Raw genomic sequence first — 10,000 nt, 5'->3', positions numbered from 1 at the left:
GTCCACAAAAACCCACACACACACATCTACATGCAAACACTCACACACATAATTACCAAGACTGACTTTCTGTACAGGTAAATAAGCTATGATCGTAAGTGGCCTCCTTAATTTAAGATTAATTCTAAAAAAAAGGTATACAAGGACTCTCTTTTCTTTGCATTTGAACTCTAAAATGGAAAATGCATAATTTTAATTCTAATTCATGCTCATTCCCAGGACTAAATCACTAGTGATATGATAAAGAAAGGTATTTGGCATGATACATCCAGCTATTAGGAGGAATGGAGAGTGGGAGGATGGAAGTATTGGGTAAGAAGGATGGAGGAAAGGCAAGTGATATGAAGGGAGGATAGAAAAAAAGGGAAGGAGAGGGAGAGGGGGAGGGAGAGGGGGAGAGAGAGGGGGAAAGAGGGGGAAAGAGGGGGTGAGAGGGGGAAAGAGAGAGAGAGAGAGAGAGAGAGAGAGAGAGAGAGAGAGAGAGAGAGAGAGAGAGAGAGAGAGAGAGAGAGAGAGAGAGAGAGAGAGAGAGAGAGAGAGAGAGAGAGAGGGGGGGGGGAAGAAGTTACAAACTGGACAAGCATGTATACCATACAGAAAGCAAGAAAGCCAGTCTGATATATGTCACTACCAGAAAAGAAATTATATATAGTACTTTCTGTTACTAAGTTGAAGTGCTATAACAGGATGAGTAAACATTTATTTTCCAGCATACAAACGGCTCTCATAAAAAATTCTTTGGTTATACAAAATCTTAAATCTACATGCTAATTCCACAGACATGCATATACAGATCAAGAACTAAATGCATTCATACCAGTGCTTGAATTCAAGAAAATTCTCACTGTCCATACTCATAGTGATATGAAGAGTCAAAGTAGTTTAGCAATGACTGCATCTGAACAATAAAAATTGTCGAAAATGACCTGTTCTAATCACTCACAGAATTAATGAGATCAACTAGTGCAAAGGCACAACTACTTCTACTCGGTATTTTGTGTGAACAAAACTAGTATCAACTGCTTTCTCTAATTCTAACATGACCTCAAAAACGTTCAATGTTTCCAAATCACTGCAAACAGAGAAACATTTTCCTCTAGCACAAAAGTGTACTGCTATATGAAAATACACTTGCTATATTCTGATTCTAGTGCAATCATGCTAAAAAGGTAAATTTTAAAGATTGTAACATTGGTCTATCAACAAGTCATATTTAAAACCAAATTCATTCTTCTTAACTTTGAACTACAAACTAATCACACGAGGGTACTGCCAAATTCAATGTCATTTCAACACAACTGACAAATTCTTACTTCACCTAGAGAAAATTGCCCCCCAACATAAATTACCACATGGATGAAGGACACTGGCTTATATCAAGCAAAGCGAGGCATGGACTTCCTACATAATGGTAAAAATTATCCAAGAACCTTTATTCAACAAGACTGGTGAGGGTAATGGACTACCAACTAGAGTATCAGAAATGTTCCTGTCTTCATTTGCTGGCTGATGTCTTGCAATTATCAATTAGAAAAAAAAGTATTAAAAGTCTAATGTTCTTCAAAAATGGACTAATAATTGCCATTAGTTTCCATACTTTAATTCTGATATCAGTACAGTTTCTCTCCTCTCCAAGTAAACCATACAGACATGAGTAAACTTAGTTAAAGCATTAACCTTCATGCTTAACAATGACTGAGATAGCATCTGCCATCACAATCATTAAAATATAAAATCATCTTCAAGGATCCAACACACTATCAAATTGCTTGAAGTTCTGGAATTAAAACACTAAATGTTAAATTGTTTTGGTCTACTAAGTTTGTTTCCCGTGCTTCAGTTTCTCTTCTAATACCCAAATTGTCTCTTAAAATATGTAGATGAGTCAAAAACATTCAATAAATACTACTAATGTGCACCTCCAGCCACCAGCAGCTTTAGGCATTTAACTCTTTTATCACAATATCTCCATTCTGAAAGACAAAAAATATCTACCACAGAAATTGCTTCATCATCATCTATTTACAAAGATGTGCAGTTCTAATCACCATCTGATTCTGCAACAATGTCAAAAGCTGAAGTACATGCAATAGTCTGTATCTGAGGGGAATTTCACACTTTCTAAGATACAGAAATAATTTCTCAAGGGATTCACCAAAACTATCGTTTTCCTCTAAAATCTAGCTCTAGTACCATTATCTACATTACAAACAATAATAATTAATCCAGGCTAAAACAAAAAAAAAAAAAAAAAAAGTACAATGGTCTTACCAGTAATGAAATAAATTTAGTGCTAGTGCTTTCATTCATAAATGGTATTGTTGTCTTAGCTCTTACTACTGCTGTAATATTGGGACAGAACTAATAATTAATGATGGTATTCATGGTATGACATGACGACACTGATGGTGATGATACAGATGATGACAACAAAAGTGGTGCAGGTTACAATGAAGAGTAGTGTTATTGCTGCTGTTGGTGATGATGAAAACAGTGATATAGCAATTATAACGATGAGCTAATAATGCAATTCCTATCAATAATAATGACTATGATAATGATAACTGTGAAATGATAAGATCATAATAATTATGATAACAGTTTATGCTTAATGAGTATGAGCTGCTACTGTTATCTCTGTACTTACTGATTTGATGCTATCCACAACACTGATGATTAAAACATCAACAAAGATGACAGTGACAACAATTATGCATCATGACTGTGCTAATGATTGATGCAATATTCACAACAGTAATAATTATAGCAATGGTAATCATACTGAAAAAAATTACATTGCATAATCATTACAGCAATGAAGTTATATCAATGACAATCTCATCACCTCACTATGTCAACAGCAAAAACAACGATACCCCTACAGACACAAATCACAGTGTCAATTACTGGAGGTTCCTCCTGCACAAAGGATGCTCAGCAAAAGAGCCTTTCCTGGTGCAACCTGTCAGTTAAGGGCACTGCAAGAGACACCTTGCCCATCACACAGAAGGGAGACGACCATTGATAGCTGCCATGACAACGTTGCGGAATTTGTTGCGTCGGCGCTTGGGACGATGACGGGAACGGTACCAGTAGCAAACAAGCAGCACCATCATCAGTACCGATAGCACAGCAAATGCTGGAACCCTGTCTGGTGAGTAGGCAAGAGACCCCATGGAACCACCTGCAAGAACCAATGCAAATCTTTAAACTTCTTTCAGAAAAAAAAAATCTACAATTAATTTCAGGTCAGAGGAGAGGCAATATAACCCAAACAAAAAGGTTACAACTTGTCAAAACATTATGAACAAAATACAACCTGCACTTTTTTTTCATTTTGCCATTCAATAGTAATGAAGGGCATATTTGTATTTCAGAAAGAAAGCAAGTGACAAATGGGGAGACAGCAGCTGGGTGCAGCATTATACAAAAATCTGTGCTATCACCAAAAACAGTTGGAAAATCATCAATGAGACATCAAACAAATTAGTGTTTCTCACTTATCAAAGGGTATAATATCAGTAAGATAAGTAAAAAAAATAAGAGAGTAGGTGTTGTTAATCCAAATGTCTCAATGAAAACCTCATTCAGCCTTGGAAGAATATTCAATATTCTAAATATTGAAAAGAAAACATCATTTGCCATATAGTTTCCTTGTTTATGACCTCTTTTTCACTGTAGCAAACATTGCAGTAAATGGAATGTAATGTACCTAAAAATGAGAGAAACATAGAACACATACATATAAGTAAACACATATACCAATAAAATAACACAAACTCATCACCACCAATGCCAAAAGCAGTACTGTCATACAACCACCACCATACCACTGATGCTCTCCCTCTTTTTAACCCATTCACGCCGGGGCGGAATTTCGCCTACTCCCGATAACGCCGGGAAGATTTCAAGCGCGCAACCGTTCGTGCCGGGGTGTTTTCCCGCTGCGCGCGGTCGCTCTGACGCTCGCAGAGCGTTTTTCACCCACCCTATCCTTATGGTTTGCGTGATTTCGTCTAAAGTGTAATCATGTGTAGAAAGTAGTGCTATGTTCAGAGGATGTATATCAGTCGAAAAAGATGTTATAGCACTGTTTTTTTAGTGTTATTCTATTGAACTTTTTCCATATTCTTTACTCCTATGTTGTAATACCAATGGGAAGTGGAAGCATTCTTCTAGTGAGGTAACAAACATAGTTTTTTTTTTCAATTTTTTTTTCTTCCTAAAAGAAAAGAAAGAGAATATGAACAACCATACATGTGCATACAAGTGAATGCAAGTAACAGCAATGTTTTTTCAAGTGTCATTTTCTTTTAGTGGGGCAACAAAAAGATGTTATATAATTTTTTTTTTTTTTTTTTTTTTTTATTCCTCGGCCAATTACAATTGATTTTACGATAGTCTTTCGACTCAGATCATCATATTCAACAAATCAGAAACAGAAATCACCATGCCGTAATCAAGATTACGTATGTACCTGAGACGTCATTCATATTACGTTATATCCCATTTTCTACTATTTAGAAGGATAAACTAAAGTAGCTAAGACAAATCAAGTATGAAAATCGAATTGTACTAAGAATAATCTATCATTCTAATGCGGACGTTTCAGCACGTCGCTACTGGCCTCCCGGCGCGCGGGCCGAAAATGTAGCACGTGCCAGGACGTCACCCAGGTCCGGGGCTTTTTTCGACCACGTGTCAGCACGTCAACCGGCGCGAATGGGTTAACCATGTCCTGTCAGCACTGGCAACAGCAATATGGTTATTCATTCATCTTGACTTACCTGTTGGTTTAAATCAGCATGTTCTTATGCTAAAATACACATGCCCAACCATGACACGTTACAAACTTGTGTGAATGGAAGCATCTTCAGATTCTGTAATGCACATCAAAATTTAATTCTACTCCTGAGACCTCTTCCAAACTAGTGCCATAAGCAGGACAGCCCTTTTTAGTTACTACACACTGGTCGGGTGGGATCCTCAAAGGACCTAGCCTGACATTTTTGTCCTCAAGTCTCATGAATTAGCACCTTTTCATTGTCAAAATATTCTAAAATGTATACTTGGTCAAAGATGATCATTTTGGAAACTGTATATCTATCATTTACTATAAATACTATGATAAGAAATAGTTTCTACTCACAATTTAGAAAAAATAGTATTAATTGTCTACAAAGCTATCAATGATAAGAAAAAGGAAATCTTCAGTCACTTTGCATAACGGTATGACTAACAGTTAACTTATCTTGGCCTCTAACTGGCAAATATTTTTGAAAGCATGATTGCCATTGGTTGACAGGATGGGTTATGTCACATTAATAAATTTCTGATACCATAAGTACTCTCTCCTGAATGTGGGTACTAATTCTGTAGTAGTACGAACTGGAACAATTTACACCCCCTTATTCTTCATGGATCCCACCCCCCTGATCAAGAAGGATGGTTAAAGATACACCACATCCAAGGTCATATTCTTATGATAAAATAAACATACATCTAACCTCCTGGCTGCTAGATTTGGATACCCTAAACTGCTAGTTTAAGTTCAAAGGGTTAAATTTCTTTTGTAGTTTCATTTGTCCATTTCTCCTTCCTTTATGAACACATTACCATAAGCTTGAAACCAATGCCATATCCCCTGGTTGTACTTTGGAAGCAATACCTTTGGGTTATTTCCCAACTTTGCTGGACAAATTCACATGCTCTTACCGTTTCTTCTAAGTATTTCCTACATCTTTTTTTTTGTGATTTTTGTGTAATATGAAGGTGAAAAAACAATATTTTGGGGAATAACATCATAGAAAAAAGGCTATAAAAATATACATCTCCTTCTCCTGATATTTCAATAAAACTTCAGTTAAGTGTGATGCTCATTGCAGACAGGTTTGCTAATGTGTCTGGTCCACTATTGCTCTGGTTCATATTTTGGCTTGAGCAACTATTACATATTTCTAAACCTATATAATTCCTGGTTCCCATCCCACTCCTATTTTCTTCATCTTACCAATATGACTCACCTTTATCTTCAACTAAATCATATATTATCTAACACATTATTTCCAAGATGCTAACATATCTCTGAGGACATATCTACTGTATATTCATCAGCATTCAACAATGTGCATGCTATATTAGGGCTAGCCACACTCTATTCACTGATGTCTTTGTGCAATTTACTTTAAATTTCCATAATAAACCACATGAGTTCATGTTTGCTTAAATGGAGGAAGTCAAAGGATATACTAGTTATCTTGAATTTGGAAAAGGTTGTCAGTCAATGCCTGGTTAAGCCCTTAACAACAGATGAAGTGAAATCACGTCATGAGTTATCAGGTGTGCAGTGGTTGGATGTCGCCTCAGCAAACAAATAGCACGTGGCATTAGGCCTACACATTTCAAGATACCCCAGCATTATGTCCAGACAGAGCCAAAGCCGCCCCATCATTTAACAGGTTAATGAACTTTTCTTTAAAGAAAATAACATACACGTATGTGAAATTGCGCTGAAAACATGTATTCTGATTTTTTTTCTTATTAATTCTTTCCTATCTCCTTCAATGATCTTCTTTATCACATTATCTCAAGGTAATGCCAGAAGAAACATTTTTATATACATATACATACAATATTGACAATAGATTTCTATAAACTGTCTCTCATATATTTGCCTTTTCTCCACATATTTTTCATTTCACTCTTAATACGAACACTTTGCTCTCCCTTTCTTTAAGTACTTCTTGCACTAAGCCTTGAACTATTTGATACATATAAATGCTGCATCTGTCTCTCCACTGAAGCTCTGGTCTCTCTTAATTTCTTTAACAATGACTTCCTGACTCCTTCCACTAACTAGGTCAATGATATGTTACATAATGGAAAAAATATGTGCTAATTATTGGAAAAATCATGTCTGACAAAAGTTGCTTCTGGTGAACATTATGAAGAAAAGGCTGAACATGTTTCAAGGGTACATACAGGTAAACTAATATTTCACTATATGAAAAGATGAGATGCAAGTCAGTTTATAGTCAAGGCAACTAAAATTAACCCTTAAAAACATCTTTAGTTCTGACCACATAACATGCAGAAAACTGTGCATTGAAACTTATATAATAAACAAAATAATACAAAGAAAAATGAAAAACTGCCAAGCCAGTAAAATTACCTGCATTGGGGGATCCTGCTGGGCTTTCCTGACCTGACTTGTGACCGTCCAAGGGCAAAGGATGGACATCAACAGGTGCCATCTTCACTGCAGCTACGATCTCTGGTTGTGACAGCAACTTAAGACCAACGTGGATATTCAAGCTGGAAGAGGAGTAGTATTTTAATACTCCTTGCTCCTTAGGCCCATGATAAATCCTAACACACTGGCGACATAACACATATACAAAGAAAATATAAAATAATTCTATAAAATATATTCATGATATAAACTCAATGCCTACAGCTATTCTAACAAATTCAAATGTTATTTCCACATCAAAAATGTCAAAAGAGATGCCAATATCTGTGACATGGATGCACTATCTAATAAAAAATACTATATGCAAACATGAGTAAAATATGTCTACCAGGGAAAAACAGCTAATTATTTACCAATGCTAGCACAAGGTATTCCCAAACTAAATTCATATTTAACCCATTCACACTGGGACTTATATTTGCTTATTGCCAACAAGATAACAAGCGTACACAGTGACTAAGCAAGAGATCTCCCAGCATGAAGTCATGCTTCAACAGAGTGAGAAAAGGAAGTGTTTGTATTTGTTTACATTATTTTTAAAGTGAAGAAAAATGTGTCCATACAAATGGAACTCCAATGAGTATATACATACATAATAATGTAATACATAATAATGTAAAACATGTTTAGAGGGAGAGATCATAACGTGATAGGACGTCATCCGGCGGGAGCAAAATATTCCCATGACATGATATCACCTTATCCTGTGTGAATGGGCTAAAAATCACTTTGCACAGCCAAACCACTTACTAACTCTGTCTCATAAAGCTTTCCTACAACCCAATGTCACCTTAAAGAAATAACTTACTTCTTATTTGAGACATTAAGAGGCTGCGGTGTGACAGGAATGAGGGAAGGGCAATCTGGGAGGGGTCTCATCTGCTCCATGCCAAGGGTATGCTCCACAACCTGATATAGGCACAGAAAGAGAGAGAGCATGTTAAGTTATCTCGGTACATGCATGAATAGCACCAAAAGGCAAAACTGGTAAAAAAGATGAGGAAGTGATGGAAAACATGTGGGAAATCAAGCTAGAGCCCTGCACACCAGAGACTGCTGAACTTGTTGGCGTTTCTTCTACCACTGAACACCTAATGGGGACCAAACAAAAAAATCATGTTTTGGCCTCTATTGCAAACATTAAAATTCTAATATAAGTAAACTTTGATGTGCACACACATATGTAATATATATTCATAAATATATATAATTATAAAGTAAAGAAACACAAAAATAATAGCAACAAATGTTCAAATGCAAACACAATTTCCTTAAAATATGTTTTCATCATTCACTGTCTTATATGCTTTTCTATTCTCCAAGTCAATCAATCTTGAATATAGTTATGAATTTCAATATCATAAATAAGGATACTTTCTTTGGAAAGTTCCAATCTCAAAGAAAAATTGTTCACTGAAACAAGAATCTTTACCTTTGAATGTTTATGCAAATTACTGTTTTCCATCTTTGTGGGTAGGTCTGTCGTCGGAGGGACTGGAGGTCCTGCGTTTGAAGTAAACACTCCAGCAAGGTGTCCTGTGGTAGTGAACTCCAGAAGGGCATCCAGCATCCAGAAACAATCCTTTTGCATGTGGCTATTGTCTAAACAGTTGGAGTCCCCATAAACTACGAGTCTTCCATTATGGGACTGACCACCATCTATCATGTTCTCTGCTGCCCCACTTTTGGTTTGCAGGAGTCCCAGTATTGGAATGTCTGAAACACAAATAGTAGGATGTTGAAGAACTGCATAAATATTATATTTACATAATGACAATGTTTTAACAAACTATAAATTGTATAGGGGTTTTACCATGGAAATTGACCATATATTTCTTCTTCAAGAAATGAGCCACATCAGACCTAAAAATATGTTTACAGTCAAAGCTCACCTGGAACACTCTCGGTCTCTGCTTCCAACATTTCCTTTGCGTAGTCATTCAGGTTTTTGCGAATAACTGTACCCTCCTGAGGGAACTGTGCCAGTGAGGTACCAGTTGCATAATACATGTCCCGTTCACCTAAGGTGTAATCACCTTCAAACACTCCATCACTCAGAGATATGCCCCATGAAGCCAATAGGTAGTTAAGGGCAGGTATATTACTGCCACCAGTTACTGGCATCCACAGCTGCCTGAAATTTTGGCAAAAACAAAATATATTATTCTCTCTTCTTCAGTATATATGCATGCATATATGTATATACACATATATACATTTATATTACATAGATAATTTACACAGATCTATTGATCTATTCATCTATCTATCTATCAATAAAATTATGGGTAATCATGGTAATCATGTCTATACCCTGTGTCTTAATGACCTGTAACTGATATAAATAATTATCTGCCTTAAATTCCCTTGAGAGACTACACCTAAAATCCTCTATAAAATTATAAGACCACAAGCTGAATCTCTAAGAATACTTACTTGGTATTTTCATCATAAAACTTGACTTTCTTCATAACACTGACATTATACCAGTCTGCAAACACAATGACTGACAATCCATTTTCAACATCACGTCTCAATTTTGTCACTTCTTCAGGGAAATATTCTTCCTCTGGGTCCACAATCATCAAGGTTCCATACTTGTTGGCATCAAAGCAGGTGAAGGGTGACCCCAGAACCTCCACATAGTACCCACTGTTCCTCAAATGCTGATACATGTCCTTGAAGTTGGTGTGGATGTGATCCGCATTCCAGTCAAGAGGGTCGTTGGTCATGCGCAAGTTGTCCCTG

The 10,000-nt window shown here is 36.4% G+C and overlaps 1 protein-coding gene across 1 annotated transcript in view; it reads right to left on the bottom strand.

Annotated features, from left to right (window-relative positions):
* The window catches only part of S1P (membrane-bound transcription factor site-1 protease), a 25,454-nt gene that overhangs the window by 944 nt on the left and 14,510 nt on the right, over positions 1 to 10,000 (bottom strand). Inside the window, exons 11-16 of the mRNA XM_086541818.1 lie at positions 9,689 to 10,000; positions 9,145 to 9,386; positions 8,685 to 8,968; positions 8,061 to 8,161; positions 7,172 to 7,314; positions 1 to 3,184 (exon numbers count right to left, since the gene is read on the bottom strand). The exon at positions 1 to 3,184 is cut by the window's left edge and continues 944 nt beyond it; the exon at positions 9,689 to 10,000 is cut by the window's right edge and continues 251 nt beyond it. Of these exons, the coding sequence (XP_086397944.1) occupies positions 3,000 to 3,184; positions 7,172 to 7,314; positions 8,061 to 8,161; positions 8,685 to 8,968; positions 9,145 to 9,386; positions 9,689 to 10,000 (1,267 nt within the window). The 3' untranslated portion in view covers positions 1 to 2,999. The remainder of the gene's footprint in view (positions 3,185 to 7,171; positions 7,315 to 8,060; positions 8,162 to 8,684; positions 8,969 to 9,144; positions 9,387 to 9,688) is intronic.

The sequence above is a fragment of the Penaeus japonicus genome, unplaced genomic scaffold (genome assembly GCF_977035675.1).
Source record: "Penaeus japonicus unplaced genomic scaffold, GWHDUDI00000001_assembly GWHDUDI00000011, whole genome shotgun sequence".
Lineage (NCBI taxonomy): Eukaryota > Metazoa > Arthropoda > Malacostraca > Decapoda > Penaeidae > Penaeus > Penaeus japonicus.
This window is presented reverse-complemented; position numbering and strand designations above follow the sequence as displayed.